The sequence below is a fragment of the Anoplopoma fimbria genome, chromosome 17, assembly GCF_027596085.1.
Source record: "Anoplopoma fimbria isolate UVic2021 breed Golden Eagle Sablefish chromosome 17, Afim_UVic_2022, whole genome shotgun sequence".
NCBI classification, from domain to species: Eukaryota; Metazoa; Chordata; class Actinopteri; order Perciformes; family Anoplopomatidae; genus Anoplopoma; species Anoplopoma fimbria.
This window is the reverse complement of record NC_072465.1, coordinates 21,739,207-21,760,144: the sequence shown is the minus strand read 5'-3', so window position 1 is coordinate 21,760,144 and position 20,938 is coordinate 21,739,207. Positions and strand designations below refer to the sequence as shown.

At 38.9% G+C, this 20,938-nt stretch overlaps 2 protein-coding genes across 3 annotated transcripts; one reads left to right on the top strand and one right to left on the bottom strand.

Annotated features, from left to right (window-relative positions):
* The first annotated feature begins 704 nt into the window (after positions 1 to 704).
* LOC129105542 (cytochrome c oxidase assembly protein COX14 homolog) lies at positions 705 to 2,041 on the top strand. 2 transcript variants are annotated; one of them, XM_054616617.1, is made up of 2 exons: positions 705 to 802; positions 1,765 to 2,041. In XM_054616617.1, exon 2 carries the CDS (start codon positions 1,775 to 1,777, stop codon positions 1,949 to 1,951), a length of 177 nt encoding a protein of 58 aa, XP_054472592.1. In that variant the 5' UTR covers positions 705 to 802; positions 1,765 to 1,774; the 3' UTR covers positions 1,952 to 2,041. The 2 variants fall into 2 exon arrangements, with proteins under 2 accessions (XP_054472592.1, XP_054472593.1); XM_054616618.1 differs by having other exon boundaries at positions 743 to 850.
* Positions 2,042 to 2,130: 89 nt separating this feature from the next.
* cers5 (ceramide synthase 5) lies at positions 2,131 to 20,830 on the bottom strand. Its single transcript, XM_054616616.1, has 10 exons — positions 20,538 to 20,830; positions 12,531 to 12,636; positions 11,570 to 11,700; positions 11,171 to 11,228; positions 10,948 to 10,998; positions 9,280 to 9,372; positions 7,559 to 7,687; positions 6,879 to 6,985; positions 5,278 to 5,434; positions 2,131 to 3,225 (listed from the first exon to the last, which is right to left on the bottom strand). The coding sequence occupies exons 1-10, from the start codon at positions 20,708 to 20,710 to the stop codon at positions 3,061 to 3,063; spliced, it is 1,170 nt and encodes a 389-aa protein (XP_054472591.1). The 5' UTR covers positions 20,711 to 20,830; the 3' UTR covers positions 2,131 to 3,060.
* Between the last annotated feature and the right edge of the window lie 108 nt (positions 20,831 to 20,938).

The following is a 20,938-nucleotide window of genomic DNA, read 5'->3' as shown; positions in this document are numbered from 1 at the left end:
TACTATTATTCACTTAAGCCTAACTATAGCAGGACATTTTTATTATGTTTTTTTGACATATTATTCTATGACATTTTTACAACATACTATACTAGTTTTAAAAAACAACAATGTATATGATGTCATGAAATGTCATAAAAATGTAATGGTAAAGTATGGTAAATAAATCCATAGTAGAGTGTGTCATTAAGATGCATTATTAAGTATGCCTTAAAAATGACTCTTATGACATTTCTGAACAAGATACTACAACTACTACAAATTTTTTGGGCATGATATATTTTCACATAAAAATGTTATTAAAAAGTGACAGCAAAAATGACATAGTACAGTAAGTCATTACATTTTTTTAAATATATTATTTCATAAAAATATAATAACGAAATCATTGTATGGTATGTCATAAAAAGTCATAGCATAATATGTCAAAAAATATTTCATAGTATAACATTTCATAAAAAAAAAAGTTAACAGTGTAGTTAAACAAAGTAAAACAAACATCACATTTTGATCAAATCTAAAAATAAGATACACATTAAATTAATTAAATAATTACAAAAATATACCAACAGGTTAGAAAAAGCCATAACATAAAAACAAGTTTTACCTCAGACATGCCGAAGTACTCCCGGCCAGTAGGTGTCGCTCTTCAACTTTCCTCGCAAAAAGAAAAGTCCCCTCCGAGTTTCCGTACCTTACGAAAGGTTAGTTCGATTGCGTTTTGACTTCACCAGTCGGCGTGCTGACATTGAGGAAAGCTACAATCACCTGTGTTTGTTATCGCATCCTAAAAACAAAAAAGGTAGGAACAGATTATAGTATTTTCTCCAAGAGTATACGTGACAAAGAGGTGAGTTATTCAGAAGTCGATTCAATAATGTGCTAATCTGTGTTTGCATACAGCTGACCCACTGCTCACCCGCTTGTAATAATAAGGAAATAAGAGTATATTGTTTTAACAGTGTTTACATTACATTACATTACAGTCATTTAGCAGACGCTTTTTTGTTTAACCTGTAGACCACACATACCAAAAAACTGACTATAAATCCAATATATCCACCATGCAATATCCATAATCTGTGAAATCCACTGTGCAATATTAACAATCATTCTGTCTGTTTATGTAATATTTTAGTTGTTTTGTTTTTTACTTATGTCTCTTATTTGTACTATCTACTCTGCTGCTGTAATCCTGCAAATTTCCCCTCTGTGGGATTTATAAAGGATTATCATATTTTATCATACAGTACCAGTCAAAAGTTTGGACACACCTTCTCATTCAATGGTTTTTCTTTATTTTTATTTTTTTCTACATTGTAGATTAATATTGAAGACATCCAAACTATGAAGGAACACATATGGAATTATGTGGTAAACAAACAAATGCTCAACAAACCAGAATATGTTTTATATTTTAGATTCTTCAAAGTAGTTGAATGAGAAGGTGTGTCCAGACTTTTGACTGGTACTGTAAACAGTAACATAATCTAGAAAAATCAATGTTGAAACTTTATGTTTGGGCTAATTCAGGACATTTACGACAATTAATCAGCTTGTGAATCAATGCACTCCCATGTCATTGATGCAAAAGTCACACAAAATCAAATTGTCCAATTACACAACTCTGCACTTTGCAGCATCCCACAGTATAAATAATGTGGCAAAACCCCCACATTCACTAGTACCTGAGCAAACATGATGCTGTGCAGTATTTTGCTGCTGAACCTGCTCTCATATACTTTCTGTTCCTGGTCCCGTTAGGATCCCCATCATGGTGTCCGGGAAGCGTCTGGCTGACATCGGCTATCGGACGTTCTCCGCCTCGATGATGCTGCTGACGGCCTACGGAGGATACCTGTGTGCGATGCGAGGCTACCGCTTCGTGCAGAAGCAGAAACAGCTGAAACTGGCAGCAGAGAACCAGGACTCTGAAGTCATCAAAGACTGATGTGGGGGAAGGACTTCTCTGGTTTTTGCACAGATGTGGACATTTCCCATTCCTCCTTTTTTTTTTTTTTTTTTTTTTTTTTTTTTTTTTGTCCGTCGCTAAACAACGAAGATGTTAATTCATCTCAGGACATTTAAGTGAATTCATTGTGAGGGTTTGCCCACACAATGAAGAATCCTCACCCAGCATATTAACAAATAACATATTATTTGTGTCAATGTCCTGTTGTGAGAGTCTCAGGAGTGAAGATGGCTGTAATTGTTTGTACTATATTAAATGCCTTTAACCAAACAAAGCAATGTATCGTTTATAGAAAAAGGACTGCAACAAGAGAATATATTTGGAAATATATTTTTACAAGGCACTCAAGTGAGAACGTGATACCAGACATTTAGTATAAGTCCCCATACCTGGATTCCTCTGTAGGCAGTGACAAGCAATTTCATAAACATTTGGTCTCTCGGAAGAAAGTAGTAAAAAAACTGTAAAATAGAAATAAACGTTAAGTCAAAGATGCCAAACAACATCATTAAGAAGGAAAAAATCCACAATGAATCGCAGATGGCAGAAACTGCTGTTGTTAAGTGGTCACATACAGCAGGTGCCCTTCTTTAAGAGCTGATAAAACCACAGCTATAACTGTTATTTATACGTATAATACCTGCTGTAACATCACAGATTGGAAATGCAACAAACTTCCAGAGAGTGTTTTCTGCCCTTTGTGATCCAGTGTGAAGTAACCAATAACACAAAAATAATCCAAGTTCATCCGACCAATAAAACTGGGAGAGAACATTGAAACCAATCAACATCTGCAGCCAAACTCGGCACAAAATAAATCCCATCATTTAAGAATTAAGACTACGATTCAACTGATATCATTTCAGCTTTCACATGTCACCTCTTTGAGTTGTGTCGTACATGTCCGTCCGTACAGGGCTCTTCAAAGCAGCAGTCAGTGTCTAAATATCCATCGTCAGTTCAGGAGTCTGTGTCCACTCGCCGTGTGTGTGTGTGTCCGTGTGTGTGTGTGTCTTGGACGTCAAGGGAATGTCATGATAAACAAAGCTGTTGTGAGGGACGAACTGCAGGGGGCTCCCAGCTTCCTGTCACCAGCTGTTGTGGTTCTGCACTCCGTCCTTGGCAGAAACACAGTGGTTCCTGGTGCCGTTCTCTCCCTTGGGGGGATGAGAACTCGCCCTGGGGCCGTTCGTGGGCGTGTCTCGCTCCTCCTCTGAGCTGCTCTCGATGTCACTGCGGACATCTTTAGACACCTTGAAGGCAGATGGAAGAGGAAACATGATATTATTGTTTTAACTACAGGGACTAGACAAAATAATGAGCACACTAAATGAGAAGTAACTTAATCAGCATTACAAACACTGCTATAAATGAGTAATGTTTTGGGAGGGATTTGTGAAGCTCGTCTTTTTGGAAACATGACGTGTTGAAACTCGTGGGTTTTGTAGCAGCAGAGTGAAGGGCTGCTGGACTTTTAACTCGACGGAAGAGTGAATAATGTATTTCTCCTAATTGTAGGAAGGTGTATTGAAAAGATATCTGAAAAAAATAAAATATCTATTTATAAGAAAAAGAGACTTAACCAAAAGCACATGACAAATTCAAATAATGACTTAAGATCTTTTACTAGAGTAAAGTAGTATTACCACAAACTTACTAGCAAATACTGTTAAAAGTAAAACTCCTGCATTTAAAGTCTTAAGAAAAAGTATTATCTAGAAAAACTTTATGCTGCCAAAATTACATCATAAAATATACTATTAAATTACAAGTATTAATTCAGTAACATGTAAGATGTATTTTAATTTATTATTATAATATTATATATTAGAGCTGGATGCTGAAAAGCTAATTTTACAATGAAATTACATTGTTGCGGTGGTTAAATTTACTGTACAATGATGAATGTTTGGTATATTCTTATTCAAGGCTTTTAAAATCTTCATATGCAAAGTAACTACAGTTACATAAAAATGTAGTACAATCAAAAAGTTAAATAGCATAACATTTGAGCAATAAGTAATTCAGAACTGTATGGTTGGGAACCTCTGGTTTAGTCTCATAACAGGTATTTTTCATCGAGCAGCTTCAAGCCCGAAAAACTTTTCATTCATGCAAATCATCTGTTTTCATCACAACCACAGGGTGGTGATGCCGGACAATTTCATCAGTCTCCTGCCTCATGAGTAACAGTTGGACATAACTGACATTCATGATACTATTAACCACATTCCTTATCATTTACAACTTTACTGCCGTCTTTGTGAGTGCAGTTAAATTTAAGTGTTGGTAAACTGCATCGGCTCTCCAATTTAAACCCACTGCAGCTAAACTGAATCCATACAGAAACAGACAGGACAGATGAAATAAAGATGTGTGAGAGGAATCACAGCGGAGGGATGAAACAGAAACTCACAGCCAGAAACAGAGAAGGTAAAGGTCTCAAGTGGACAAAAGCAAACGGAGAAGAAGCGAGAGAGTAGCGGAGACAGACAGAAAGACAGGATCTCCCTCTCTCTTTCCAGAGGGAGAGGAAACAAACTGCGTCTGCAGAGAGAATGAGACAGAGTCAGAGACAGCCGGGGAAATAATGAAGCAAAATCATCACCAAGAATAACTTGCTGTTTTGTACAGTTCAGTAAACATTCTGGTCATAGAAAAATATTATTATCTGGTGTTCTTTAAAGCCCTTTTAAGAGTACTGATGTTTGACCTTTTCTGCTCATCTTTGCCGACACAAAAACATCGAAGAAGAGTTCTGAATCATGTGTAATTAAAAAATTTTTAGGCCATTTTGGATAGTTTGAGCTGCAGTTTACTTGATGAAATGACACCGCACTAAAGACGAACTAACGTGTTCATACCAGGAAACTAAACAAATAATTATTTGCATATTCTAGTAGCGAAAAAACCCCAAAAACAACAAACAACTTCTCTTGTGAAAGGATAGCTTGCACATGTCGGATGTCAAACCACTCAGTAGGTCATCACAGTAAGGCTGCAACTAATGAGGATTTTAATTATTAACTGATCTGCCGCATTAACTACTAAAGGAAATAAATATTTGGTCGACAAAATGTCAGGAAATATTGAACCCACTTCAGTTTTTGAGAAACCTAGGGGTCTTTAAATGTTATGTTAGGTGTGAGCAGAAGTCTAAAATCCAAATCTATCTCATTTTAGACAACAAAAAGCAGCACATCTTTACATTTAAGTGGCTGGAACAAGGTGATTTTTTGTATATGTAACTTGTTTCAGCTATATATTACAGTACTTCTCAGTATTGTGTCTGTGCTGTGACCCACCCTGCCCCGCAGCATAGCTTTGACAGCTATACGGGCTATGAGGTAGAACCAGATGATATGCAGCACTTGCAGGACCAGCAGCAAGGAGTTGAAGAGCCACCAGGACGGGTACGGCCCCACTATGGCCCAGCTCTCAAACATAGTGGAGTTCAGGACCCTGGAAAAACCACAAGACACATAGATGTGAAGCTAGTGGAGCTGTACTTTAATCATATTATTAACCCGCACTCTTCTAATGAGGCTCATTATAAAAGCACACAATGTAGTTCCCATTTGGATGCCAATGGCAACCAATCAGGCGGGTAACACAGCGCGACCGTAATGTTAGGTGAGCGGTTGGTGAGGTCACGTCTTCCTTTAAATCCAGGTGAGTGACAGAAGGTTATCAACAGGCCCACCTCCCCCAGCAGAGGTATGGATTTCAGTCTAGGTAGCTGCAGCGGCAACACTACCTTTATCACTCATCCACACTAAGACACTGAATATAGCTGCTCGGGTTACTCTCGTCAATGATAGGCTCCCTATTGTCCGTCTCTCTGGAGGTTGAGCTCGCTTCGACATACAGGCCTGTGAGAGGAACAGTTGCTATCCAAACCAACTTCACACACACATCTCTGCAGTGCTCTGGTTAAGATGTGAAATGATGATGAAGCCTTTATGTGTCTCCTCATCTGATTAACAAACTGGTGATAGTTGCATCACTTTATTTAATGTTATTTATAAAACAGCAGAGCATGGTGGTTTTTTTCTATATTTGCAAAGTACAGGTTGTGTGCAGCTGACCATAATACTATCTACAGCTACAGGATATGCGTTGAAATTTATCAGCCTGCAGACATAAGCATGTGCTCGTTTAAACGCAACCGTTGAGAAAATACAAGTGAACAATAATCAAAACTGCATTATTTTGAGATGAAGCGCTCATTGTTACTATATGCTGGTTACGTTATACCTACCAAGCCATCAGCTAATTTGATTTTTAATTTTAACTTTTGATAAACGTATTTAGTGGTCAACTTAATGTTACTAAACTGACATTATCTAGCTACCTTAAATACATATTATCTGTCCTTTGTAATGCCCTGGGAACTATATATAACTTGGGGTAGCTGCTAGCTTCAGCATAAATTCATGAACTCTATCAATAGTAATAGCAGTAAAGATTTCATTCATAAAACGATTGAACGTTTTGCTTCTCATGTGTGCTGTATCTATGGCCTACATTTAGTCAATGAATAAATGTTGATACTGTTTTGATTGAAAAATCCTTAATGGAATACAATATGTTAATAGAAGACTACTATTATTTCTACTATAAAATCCTGCAGCTTGGATAGATCTTTGTCCGTACATCCTAAACAGATTATGTAGGATTACATTGTTTTCTGTGCAGCATTTTCTTACAAAAGCAGAGCTTAAAGACAGTGTTATGTACACATGAGCCAGACTGAACTCAGCCACCTTCAGAGCTAAAGCGAGATTATTTCTTTAAAAAATACAAATGCTGTAATGAGCTCTTGTGCATTAATACATTCATTAATGTTATGGCAGTAGTAGTTATAATATTTACTCTTAAGTTGCTGGTGTCATTGAGAACTCACCATACGGGATATATAACTAGTCGTGTGATGAAGAATGCCACACTAAACACAATGAAGAGGAAGTCACACAAACGCTGGTACTTGGCATAGTTGGCCAGCTTACCTGCCTGTTGGAAAACAAAATAACAGAAGTATCAGTTAATTATAAATTTAATGCAGAACATCTTTTTTCTTTTTTTAAATCAACTGTCAACCCTATTTTGATTCCTGGGCTCATACCACTAATCTTTTTGGATCCCAGCAATGAGGAAGTGAATGGAAACACAAAATAATAATCACAACTCATCTCCATTGTTTAAGAATACAAATGAAGCAACGTGAAGCAAAAGGTTACTGAACAATATCCTAAGAGGAAACTACTGTTGTAAATGTAAAAGCTGAGGCTACACAATAACTGTCTCACCATTCCTTGTCTTTAGTATCAATGTATCAGCAAATTAGCCATAACTTCTGTTCAATATCAGATGTGCTGTAAACAAATGGCAAAACAATGTTCTGATTTCAGATCACATTATACGCTACTCTGTAAGAATAAATGTAAATAAAGGTATAAGTATAAGGATCAGCTGGAGAAGATCAGTTACAGTTTGACTGTAAAAATGGCCAGAAGTAAAGTGAAGTGCTTAAAACATGCCATGATGTTGTAATTTCAATACATTTCATCACTGTGTCTGACTGACCTCTAGCAGGAAGTCCGAGGCATCGTGTACGCACATCACGAGGCTCCCTACTCGCGTCATGTTGTTGACGTAAGAAAAGCTGATCAGGCTAACGGTCGCCAGGTGATGGATGAACATTATCAGGAAGTCCTGAAATTAAAAAGAAAGAGAGAGAGAGAGAGATAGAGACAGGGATAGTTAGCATACATGTACACTGATTGTTTACTTGTAAACTTGGCTTATGTTGTTGTGGAGTTTATTTTTACACAAATCACACTTCTCTGTTTTGCCATTGAGGGCATTGACTGTCGAGTTACAAAGGTAACTAGTGGTTAAGGGTCATACATGTAGCCCCAATGACCACAGTTTGATGTTTTGCTGTTTCCTACTGCACTTTCATCATCAATAAAGGCAAAAATGCCAAAAACATTGACACACAGCATTTAGCACTGCTCAAAATGAAACAATCATGATGACACACAGCCATTGTAAAATAAATGTGCGTAAAAAAAAAAATCAAGCGAAAAAGTAACAACATAAGCTGTCATCAACTACACAGAAGAAACGGCTTCAGCTGCAATGATGAAGAAAACAGATAATGCAAATAGATAGAGATCGAAGGCAGCAGCTTTGTTGGGGATGCAAATGTATGGAAAAAAAAACGTTTTAATTAAGTCAATGCAAAAGAAGTCACGGTAGAAGCAAGTTAATTTTTGTGTTTTGGCAGCAGTGACATCAAACACACAATCATCTTTATTTTAACCAAGGATCTGAGGTGTGTGTGTGTGGTGGCGGACATAAAAGCTTTGCTGACTTCAGACAATTAAATCGTTAAAAAGTTTTATTTTAAATCAATGCTAAAATGAAGTGGACGCTGATGCACACAGAGTTATTTGCAATTTGATCAGTTTTGTGTCTGGCTGCAGCATTCTGCCTGAGCTAAAGATGGCAACACAGAAGACAAAAAATAAATAAATCAAAAACACATTTGCTGTTAACATCACAATAAAAACGTTGCTTCATGTCCTCTCTCAGTGTTACTAATGATAAAACTATTTATTCCTGTAACAAGATCACTGTACATCACAAGGCCAGTAAACAGTATGGCAAAATATGAATATACAACACATGCACACTTTACAGATTCTCTTACGTTCTCTATCTGTTCCTGTTTTTGTCTTTGTGTTGCTCCAACAACTGAATTTACCCTCTGGGGATCAACCACGGTTTATCTATCTTATCTTATCCCTAACTTCCACATATATCCAGCAGTTTTAATGGCCTGTGTGTCTCTACACACTCTACTAAAACATTAAAAGGCAAGTGTCTGTCACTAACTCCAGCTCTAATACTCTGGCATTCAGAGGAATTTCTGTAATTCTAATAGAGTTCGGCCTGCTCCATCCTACAGTCACATGACACTGGGTGCCCTCGTGCTGAAAATACAAAGCATTCACAGAAGGAGCTGCACCAGCCAAGCCCCGCCCACCTCCCATGTGACCTTTCGTAACTGACACAACTGCAAGAGCTTGTTTCCAAGCAAACTTACAATCACGCTTGATCTTGATGCATTTATGTGCAGACATTAAAAAAAACTTTGCATCACACTCGGAAACACACATTTTCTGCCACGGCCAAATGAGGAACAATAGAACCTATTAACGAGTGTTTCACAGGGAGTGGTTTAAATGTGGTCTATACACTGTGGTCTAATCTAACAGAGACAGCGTTGTTCCTCTTACCTTCCTCTTTATGTCGGTGAATTGGGAGAACATGAGTGACCAGTAGAAGGCCAGTTCTGTCACATAGTAGTGGTAAAGACCCGGAGTCAAGACCTGAAGAGGCAGACAGGTGAGACAAGCTCAGTGAGACAGTTCAAATAAGAATTTTATTCATTTTAAAAAGGTGCTAAATTTGAAATTCAGAGCATTTATATAAAAGCAAACAACGATTTGCTATGTAAAGATATAGTGGCATCGCATGCATGTTAGAGCGTACAAGTCCCTGTATGTTCCCCCCCCACTGGCTAGCTAATCGGCGCCGCTGTTCACTGCTAATACGCCGGTTACCCTTGATACCGCCTTCCTGACCCACGGCATTGACTCTGAAACATTGCGCCCACCCTTCAGTTCCCCTCTCAGGTAAACACTGTTAGCTCTGTCAGCACTGTTGCCGTTGTTTGCACTGCTTGCACTGTTAGCTGTTAGCCGCCAGTTTAGCCGTTGCCATGTTGATTGATGTGTGGCGGTAATCTCTAAATCAGTGGTTCTCAAATGGGGGTACGTGTACCCCTGGGGGTACGTGAAGGCACTCCAGGGGGTACGTGAGATTTTTAAAAAATATATTTAAAATTAGCATCCATTCAAAAATCCTTTAAAAATTGTTATTTAATAAATATTCAATAAAATATAAGTGTAAGTTCATAAACTGAATTTAATGCAACAATGCAATCGTCAGTGTTGACAGTTTAATAAATCAGACACTGACGGCACAGCGCTGTGTATCGCATCTTTTTTTCAACCAAAAATTATTTGCGCTGGTTAGGGGGTACTTGGCTAAAAAAGCATTTCACAGGGGGTACATCACTGAAAAAAGGTTGAGAACCACTGCTCTAAATCATATTTATGTTCTGAATTTGGAATAAAGCACCTTTAAAAACATTTTTCTGACACAAACCTGTAATGGATATCACACAGTATTAAGAGTGACGTGTGACCACCACTGTGCCCATCACAACACACATTCTGGCCCAGTGAACCACCATGATGTTCAAAGTTACTTAATCCATAAAGCAGAAGAAGTCCTGCTCTCCAGGGAAGTGTGTCTTAAACTCATAATAAAAGGCAGATAAGGATGGACAGCCTGCTGTTTTATAGTGTGTGAGGGTTTATTATCTCTGCCCTCCTGAATCAGCCTCAGACCAAGAGAAGGCTTTAACTGTATATAGCTGTAATCTGAACAAATATGAATGTGAAATATGAGCTTGAGTTGGTACATGATGGAAAGGTTACCAGTGGGTCTGGCTGTGATTGTAATCTGCAAAAGACATTTAGCCAACATTATACACTCATACCTGTATTTTTGCAACAAGACAATTGCATGATTACACTTGTCAGACTGCTTTTTATGATATCATTTACACAAGTAACAGGAAGAAGGCAGTGCAGTAAAAGCAATCAGAATATGACAATGGTTCTTCTGTCATGGTCTGTGCCTTTAGCTCGAGTGTAAAGTGACATAGGACGGCTTTTCATGGATCACTGTGCACCAGTTTATTAGGTACAAAGTCCCTGTAATCCAGTTCATTCCTTCACTGTGTTGGTTTTATTTAGAGGGATTTTCTGAGGCTGTAGTTGTTGTATTTAATTGCATTATAGATTATATAGACAAAGATTAAAACTGTAGCCTACCTGATAAGGATAACCATACCAGCAGTGTTTTGTATCCCACATCCAAGGACACTAAAAACAAAAACATATTAGTTCAGCAAACAAGCCTTAAGGCTTTAATCTTTGGAAATATACCCAGCCAATCAAAATTATCATATTATCAATGAGAGAACAAAAAATGCCAAAAGCCAACCCCCCCCCCATTTATACTTCCAATCCAAGCTTGATCTGATTGTGTTCTCACCTGCCACAGAAACCGGAACCCATAGGTAAATATGCACAAATAAAATGTAAACCTCCACCTACAAGTAAACAAGAGGGAATTATGGTCCAGAAATTAGGGCTGGTTTAAGAAAGAATCAGAACATATCAAATGAAATATTCGGTATGCATCTACTGGCCCCTACCTGCCACAAACCTTATTCTAACATAACCTGATTCTTATTTAAACCTAAATCCAAGTCCTAACAATAAACAGGCTTTGAAGAATTAGGAACTAAAGGTTTGCATTCCGATATCCTAAAACTTAAATAGCAATACAGAACAAACACACATCCATCCACAGAAAACATCACACCACACAGCCAATGTGTGCTCAAGCCTGCAGAGAGGTTAAAGGTGAAAACAATAGAGATTATCCTACATGCTCTCGCAGAACTTAGTGTGCATGCTGGGTTTATCCTGGTTCCTGCGGTGTCTGAACCAACGCTGGACCTTTCGCACCTCCCAGTCCAGCTGCTTGGACAGGCCATCCAGATGGCGAGAGTCTGGATTCTGTGCAGAGAAAAAGAAAGAGAAAACAACTTGGCTTTGATTTAAGCGCCCAACAAGGATGAAAAGACAGCTGGGTTTGCATATTGCAATTTTGTGCTTTTTTTCTAAGACTCTCAAGATAACACCTTAGTGAGGTCAGCAAATACAAAAATCATCAAGAATCTCTGCTGTGGAAGTTTCAGTGAAAACTGCAACAATAGAGAACTAATCATTTGGGAAAGAAATGTGCTCTTGCGAAATAGTTTCATTATACGTGTCTGTACTCAAGTTCAGTTCCTTTTGTGGAATGCATTCTAAACTAAATCCATCAGCTTGTTAATAATTTGATGATTAACAAACAGTAAATATTTCATTTTCTGGATCTAGCCTCCACTTAAATCACACAACCGTTTAGTTTCCACTAAACTCTTGCATCTGATTTCATGACAGACAGGTTATGGTCTTGTAGAGTGTTTACTGTAGTTTGGGGTAATATTTGTTGTTATGTTATGATATCTGAGAGATGTTTGTTTGTTTTCAAAGGTGGACTATTTCAAATGCTTTAAATCTAAGTAAAATTAAACTATTAATTACTACTAAAAATATTGTAAGCCCAATGTACAGAGACAGGACTGCTCCAATACTGTTTTTATGAAGCTGTTACAAATAGAACTTTTTTTCTCCTCCACTGACGTTGATATCAATATTGTCTAATAGCAATATGCATTCTTGTAAATCTTTCAGGTACAAAACATTAAGCTTTTGGAGTTTTTTGAGTTGTCAGATGATATGACAGTTTCTAATACTCCAGTACACAAATGCTTCTTTAAAAAGGGAGGAAGAAAGCAAACCTTGGTGATGGATGTAAACACTTTCTCCAGCACAGCATTGGGCTGAGCTCTCCGTCCAATACCTGGCTGGATGTGGAGACTCCGGGCACAGGGACTGGCAATGAACCTGTGGAAAAGGTGAAAAAGGGAAGTGATGAACGGTCACACAATGCTGGTAAAACATGCAAACTAGCTCTCTGAAAAGTATCTGTTTGGCCCAAGTTTAAAACAGCATTCAATCTGTGATCAGACAGATAACCAGGGTTCCTTCACACATTAAAAAATGAGAAACATTGTGAACTCGTGGAATGTGAACATATTTTAAAAGAGATAGCTCTTTTTTGATATAAGGTGGTTTGAGACTAGAGAGTCGTCAACAATTCAAAAATGACCTACAGCCTCTTTGTTGTAAAATGAAAAGGTAACCGTTGGAGTTTTAGACCTCTAGTAGCGCTACAGAGCTGTTTATCTATAAGTGGGTCACTGTTTTGTTTGTCTCGTGCACATTCATAAGGGTTGAACGATACACATTCATGAGTGGTTATGCTTTTCTACTGATCGACAGGTGGCGATAAGGCAAGAAAGAAGACTTCTTGTGAGTTAACATTCCATTCCATTTTCCGTAACCTGCTTATCCAGTTAAGGGTCGCAGGGGTGCTGGAGCCGATCACAGCTGTCAAAAAAGCAGGTTATAAAACTTTAAAGAAAAATAGGCTTTGCAAATGTTTTATGTTTAAGGATATGCATTCATCATGTTTGTGAGACCTCAAGGATACATTGCTTTATGGTGAGAAACACTGAATGTAAACATAGCCACAAGGAACCTCTAAGTATTGGGACGCACAGCAAAACAACCACTAGAGTGCTACTGCTACTACCACTACTACATCAGCTGTCTGAATCTTCGGGCTAAGGTCAAGTTTGGTTACTCTCAAATGTAATTTACAAACACTTTCTCCCTCTCTCATCTCCGTCTCTCTCTGACTGTGAAAACAGTCTGAGTGTCTGAGTGCTTCACGTGGTTCCAGCAGGAAAACATAGACACAGAGTGTAGTTAATGTGTTGCATAAGCCTGGCTGGCTAACATCTTATAAAAGGATAATATTAAGCATAAACTTGCTGAGTCTGACCTTTTTTAAAATCCCCAGTGGGATGCCTCTTTCATTATGGGAACATTATGACCTTGTATGACCCCTGCTTGTGGTTCTGTTGTGCATTATGACCGAACTGTCACGTTCAGATGAGAAAGACACTCTGAGCTTAACAGTTAATGTTTATCTAAACAACATTACAATGTGACTAACAGCTGCCACTTAATGTGTGCAACAAATGGCTTATTAGCTATCACAGGCATTTTGTGCTTTTATGCTGGTGGATTACTATTATTTATACAACGAAGGCTTATGGCCATACATATGTTTTTGTGAGAAGGCCTTGTTGCATGTCCATAGAGGCCATAGATCCTTCATCTTGAGGAAGGCGTAGCTCAAATATAGCACACATAAAATACAGCATCCTGTGAGTCAGGTTCAGTCTTATGGGCTGGAGCGGCAACAATGGATCTCTGTGCTTAGTAATACAATGACCTCTAAAATCATAGCTTTGAGTTATCAAGAGGCCGAACAGGAGAATTAATTAGCTGAAAAATAGCTTTGTGGGTAGTTTAAGAATGTCTTATTGCATGTTGTGGCTTGAGACGTGTCTGTTTTATCACAACTACCAGCACAACTATAAAATATGAATGAATATTACTACTTAAGACACTGAAATAAAGTTGTATTGTCAAGGAGACTCAAAAGAGGCTCTATCAATCATTTACAGGTTTATCATTATGGGTGCTGCAAATAATGTACACAGAAACTCTTAAAGGAAACATTCCCGTGGTCTGTCTGTGAAATCTAGATCTGTGAACATGAACATGTCTCTCTTCAAAGGGACTTTTGTCAGGCAGATATGTGGAGCTGCTCCACTGACAGACTTCACAGCAGAACTAAGTTATAAACCAGAATGGTTTTATAAACAGCTTTATCTGGTTCAGTCTAAAAAGGAAACTACAATACAATAAAGCTATTTGGACACAAGTAGCTTAGAGTCTACAAGGTAAATCTCAAATTTGATTAAATTGTTGTTTAACATGTGTATTTGGGCTTAATTTATTAGTATTTACATAAACAAATGGGGATGATTAAACAGCATGCAGCAAAGTATGACAAAAAATGAGAAAGAAAAAGTGAAACACAAGAATGGTTTCCTCAAGGGGTTTTCCTTCACTTAAGAAATTCCTCTTCAAATCATAGTCACATTGTCACAGGAAGTCACATGGTCACAAGGATTCATAAACTAATTATCAAGTTGATTTAAATGAAAATGAGTCTATTGTGTCTCCATCACTCTGTAGAAGAATGCAGAGATGTGACAGGAGATGTGAACATCATTTTACAGTATTGACTTTTAGTGAATTTCCCATTAACAAAAGACCATTGTGAAACAATTAGTGGACTGGCGGGAGGCTCCAAATAGCAGCAATAGGGAAACTTCAAGACCAGGAAATGATGTGCACCCATGTTTTCAGTGTCCAGTGCAATACTCTTTTGTACACTGTTTTTAAAAATATTTTAAGGTTACTTATATTTTTTTGTGATTTCTTTTTTCCAACCATATTTGCAACTTTTTGATTTTTGACAGTCTTGAGCTTCTCTTTGTAAGTGTTTACCTACTTATGATCAGTTGATCGTCACGACAGCAAGATGTAATCAGTTTCTTGCAAAGTATTTATTTAAAAAATACTCAGCCAGTTTTGAACTGTAGAGGAATCCTTGAAATGATGAAACCTCCATTGTCTATGCGGTTGCTGTTGAGGAATCTGGCGCTCACCACAACATAGTCTGTTCCACTATGAGAAGGAAGAAGAACCAACCCAAAAACTGGCTGGATTAAATAGTTTTCATACCATACAAACTAGCAAGTGTTCTCACATAAAGTTGAAAGAATACAAAACCTTTTAAACCTACAGTACCAGTCAAAAGTTTGGACACACCTTCTCATTCAACTACTTTGAAGAATCTAAAATATAAAACATGTTCTGGTTTGTTGAGCATTTGTTTGTTTACCACATAATTCCACATGTGTTCCTTCATAGTTCGGATGTCTTCAATATTCATCTACAATGAAGAAAAAAAAATAAAGAAAAACGATTGAATCAGAAGGTGTGTCCAAACTTTTGACTGGTACTGTACATGTGTCTTTAGACTAAGTAGTATCTGATATGGATCTTTAAATGCCCTTTAAAGAGCAGTTTCACTTCACATCTTGAGTTTATTTCATGACAGTAAAAGTGAACTGGCCCAAAACTGCAGTGAACTCTGTGGCACTAACTCCTACACAGAAGTCAGACCGGATAGGTCACTTTCATGTGGAAAATTGTTGTTAAGAATTACTCAGGGCAATCTACATTTCACTCCTTAATTGCACCTTGAGCATAAATCACTTAATGAGGAAAGCCAACATGCAGCGATCAGTGTTTGACACAAAGGAGCTCGAGGGCGGCACTGCTCTGAATGTGAGGCAGCTTCAAGGTCTGATTCACCCTGAACTTACTCAGTGGATGAGCTTTAGGTAGTTGCGTTAGCCAGTGAACAATCTCTCTATTAAACTGTTACACAATCACGTGGGAAAGGTGAACAACGAGCTGATGTGGCACAGGTACTGGCAACAGTCTAGGTTCTCTTGTGAGCACAGGCCTTTCCAATTCTTCACAATCGACCTCCTACAAGCCTGAGCCCTCAGTGTTAAACGGTGATGGTGATGCCCATCGAAGATGCAAGCTTACCTATTTATGTCCAACGTCAAAAACATCCCTGTTCCTCAGATCCGGACCACTCCAACAAACACACAGCCTGTTACCAAGCAACGGGCTCAGTGTAGTTTGTGTACGCGGAGGCAGCTAGCCCTGACAGAGCAACAAGCTTCAGACAACCTTACCCCCTTCGCTGGGGCACAGGCAAGGTGCTATTCATGACACACTGCTAGATGCAAGTTGGATTGGACAGGATTGAGGATTACTTGGAAGAGACATGACTTTGGGGAAAAACAATGCCATAATATGAGGGTGATAAACAGAACACTGAGCAAGGAGGATGTTCGATGCATCACATCAACATTTTCGTTGAGCGTCTAGCCTCACTTCCTTTTGACAGAGAGAATACTTGGTGCTTACTTTATGGGGAAATGGGACCACAGCAGATTACATGGCAAGTCTGGTTACTCATAATCTCATGCACGTCCTGATTTGTAGTCTTAATACCGCTCAACCCATGACACGGCTTAGAAGGGCCAAGACGTGCACACACAAAACAGCCCGACTGCCCCATTCAGAAAGTCACTGCCAATAGCAAAATGATGATTATAATCAGACAAGAAGAAACTGGCCTAGAAGAGGCGGAGCCTGTTTTGGCTGTTGATGAGAGCTGTTGCATTAATCAGGTAGAAGAGGAATCCTGCAGACATGCTTGATTATTAAGTGCGACAACGCAGCCTTTTGAGGACAAAGACAAATATGTCGGACGACAGAGGCTGGCGAAATGTAAGGCTTTGATAGGCTACGTGAAGTAAGAAGATCTCTGATACTCTGAAGTATCTACTGTACGAGTAGCTCTTCTTCCTGACAGAACTGGGTTATATCATCTTTAGGGCATTATGACAGATTGCAGTTGTCAAAGATAACACTGTGAGACAAATATTCAGTGAGATATATAAGCAGGTTCTGTGGCTTCAAAGACAGCATGAGCAAACTAGAAATGGTTGCATTTTTGTAAGTTTCAAACTTGGAGTTGTAGTTGAAGTGACAGTCGAAACACAAATACTAAAGGGGGTGTAAATAGCAGTTTAAATGCAAATGCTGAAGGAAGGTTAAGTTTCACTTTAATGTTAGTTTTATTTCAAGTGTAAGCACTGAGAGCAGCTGTAGTAAAAGGTCTATGAACAGTGGAAGTTGATCGAAAATCTATTTTAGAGGGGGTTTTTGTTCAAAGGTGAAGACCGGAGACCTGACGGGGTCAGAAGTAAGGCTGCAACTACAATCATTTTCATAATCAAGGAAATGTCAGAGAATAGTGAAATGTGTGCGTTATCATTTCTCACCTCATTAGGCAGTGCTTTAAATAGCTGGTTTAATTTGACCAAAAAGATATTTGGTTTTATATATGACAAAAAGCATCAAATACTCAAATTGGAGAAGCTGAAACCAGGGAAATGGTTTGGCATTTTTGCTGAAAAAAAAACCGACTACAACAATTAATCGAGTGTCAAAATAGTTGCTGATTATTTTTCTGTCGAATGAACAATCATGGCAGTTGATTGCGTCAAAGTACAAGCATTGAGAAGTCAGTCGAAGATTCTGAAATGAATGCAGTTGAAATAAAATCTGACTTGAAAGCAGTTGAAGTGTCATTTAAAGAAAAAAGGAGAGCATAACAAGACTAGAGCCATGAGTCAAAACGTGTTTGAAGCAGGATGTGTCTGAGAGAACACCCCCATCAAATCTCAAACTACACTCTAACTGGAAGTGTGTGTGGTCACCGTGTGTGTGTGGTCACCGTGTGTGTGTGTTATATTAACTGCACTGTGTGAGAACTACCAGCAAAGCCTGTGTTTAGCTTCTGAAGAAAGTAGGAACTAAATCTGAGGTGTGATGTTTTTATCTGATAAATAAATGTATGAGAGAGTCAGTGTCAGACAGCGAGAGAGTTCACGCTCTCTGATTACATCACTAAGGATCGCTCTCTCACCGCGGACAGCTTGTGTTAGAGAGGGACAGGTGGTCCAGCTGAGACACCTGAGACAGGCGGCTCAGCTCTGAGAGCATCTCATCCAACACCTCACCGACTCTCCTGAGACACCTCCAACATCTGATTGCTCCTTAGAAACAGCCACTTGACCGTGTCTAAATTACACAGAGAAAGCCTGACGACGTGTTCGAAACCACCTTTAGAAAACATACCTGAGTGGCAACAAGTCATCTTCTGCAATCTACCCCAATTCAGATTCACAAGAATAGTTTCATAGAATTACTCAGGTAAATATCCCATACCTGCAATGCTAAGAAGCCAACCTTATTACCTGTGTTCCTATATAAATATATATAATGATGTGTTACAGTGGAGGCGTAGCCCTCGTACCTTTATCTTCATTGACAGACGACTATAGAAAGACATTTAAAAAGGTTACACAATGATGGACAGGCTAATGATGATTCCTAAGCTCTTAATCATTATGTGAACCTAGATCAAAGAACATTTTATAGCCATGCAGCTATCTTACAATAGAAACCTTGGCAATGAGCAGTTGTGAAAGCAGGGCTAGACCTTGCCAAGAGGAAATGGAAGTGTACTGTATTTTCATTTTAAGAAACTCTCTCTCTGCAGAATGTCAAACCACAGACACAGGGAAATTAGGGTGGGTGATATAGACCACATACCACATCCGCATTGAGGGTCTTTGTGTCCTTAAAATGACTTCAACACTGAGCAAACAAAATACTATAGCAATTGTTTGCTTAGGGAATGAAAAGCATTAAGTGACAAATCCAGTAAAAATCGATCTATATATATATATTCGACAACAATAATCGACCGTAAATTAAATTTGAGTTCAAGGACATGGATATAGTCTGACATAATGTCAATTTTTTTAGATTTAATGCAACACTCCTCTTATACTTGTATCTTGAAGCTGCACAAAACAGGCACAACCTCCCTCAACGCATGTGGCTAAACAAATAATGAAACCACTGTAGCAATCCATCCAATCAAAGTCTCAACAAACAAACAAACAAATGAGGGAATGAGGTTTTGCTGTTGCCACTGTCAGTGTCAGCATCAGCAAACAAGAAAGAATTAGAAGAATGTTATTAGTCAGATTGCTGTTCAGATCCTCCAAATAGACTCATACTTTTCTGAGTATGACTTTTCTTTAATTCCAGGTGTTGATAAGCTGGACCTCTTGGGTTTGTTTAAGGTGCTCTTCAGTACTCCCATCAGCCCTGGCTCTGTTAGTCTAGTCAAAACAAGACACCAAAACGTGTCTAGGGAGGAATTGTGAAGTCTTTGAGGAATCCCACAAATAGATCTGCCCTGTTTGTGACACCAGACTTGACCCACCCTCGATCGCTTTCAACACCCTAAAAGGTCTATGATACTCCACCCGGTGTTGTAGAAGTAAACTAGGACTCATCTGTGTATAAGAGAGAGGCTCAGGCAACAAAGAGCACATCAATGACATAAATCCTTTGCTCTGGTTTGCCAAAGAATAAAAGCCCTCAAGGACATCTTTGCTTGGTAGTGTAACAAGACATGCAGGTGTGTACCTGCCCACGGTGTGTGTGTGTGTGTGTGTGTGTGTGTGTGTGTGTGTGTTTGTGTGGTTTAAAATGCCATGACACTGTTGCCTCCTCCACTTTGTGCACACAGCTCCACCTTCACACAGGACTGGATGGAAACCCTGACCTCATATGAGACATGCAGGTTCACAGAAATACAGAAGCAGCAGCAGGACAATGGCAGAAGTCCATATAAAGCATGCATGCACCAGTTAAGGACAGCTAAAGACATACACAGACTGGTTCACTGCTCAATGATTACATGAACATCAATGAGGACAGGTTTTGGGAAAGGGGTGCACGCGTAAAATGAACACAGGCTTAATTGTAACAGTGCACACTTGATGGTAGACTCAAAAAACAATGCATAATAAATGCATTTTGTCATAAAAAGTATTTGAGAAATATTCATATATAAATATATAATATTTGATCAGTATTTGGTGTGCAGAGTTATAACGGAAATAATAGAAATGGTGTCGTTTAACAAAATAAACCCATTTAAAGATGTTGGTTCCTCCACCACTAGGATCACCATCACTCCATTGTTGTGCAGAAACCCCCACCCACCACCACCACCACCCCTTTAAATGTAGTTTCAGAGAATAACACCCCTCATGTTCAGGTTCAAGACATGAGCAGCGAGCACAAACCTTTCGAAAAGTATCCGGAAGGCGAAAATCCCCAAAGCCAGCGGGAAGGCGGAAAACAAGTGTCCAGCTTTGGGGTACTCCACCCCGGGAGCTGGGTCTGCAAGATCCGCCCAGGTGACGTTGTGCGGCAGCCAAAACCTCTCGTTCCAGAACCAGGCTGAGAGAGCAGCCATGGTGCACAGAGTCCCGGGCCCCGGACGGGTCGGATGGATGGGTTTAGATGTCTGGAAGAAAAAGGATGAGTGAAGCTTGATGGGAGCCTTTCGTGCCCCTGGGCCACTTGCGGGATGACTCGAATCACTCAACTTTCAGCACAGCAGTGTGAAGAGAAACACTGAGACATCCGCTTCACAGTTTCAAAATAAGTTACCCAAAGGTCAATTTTTGGAACAATTACTGTA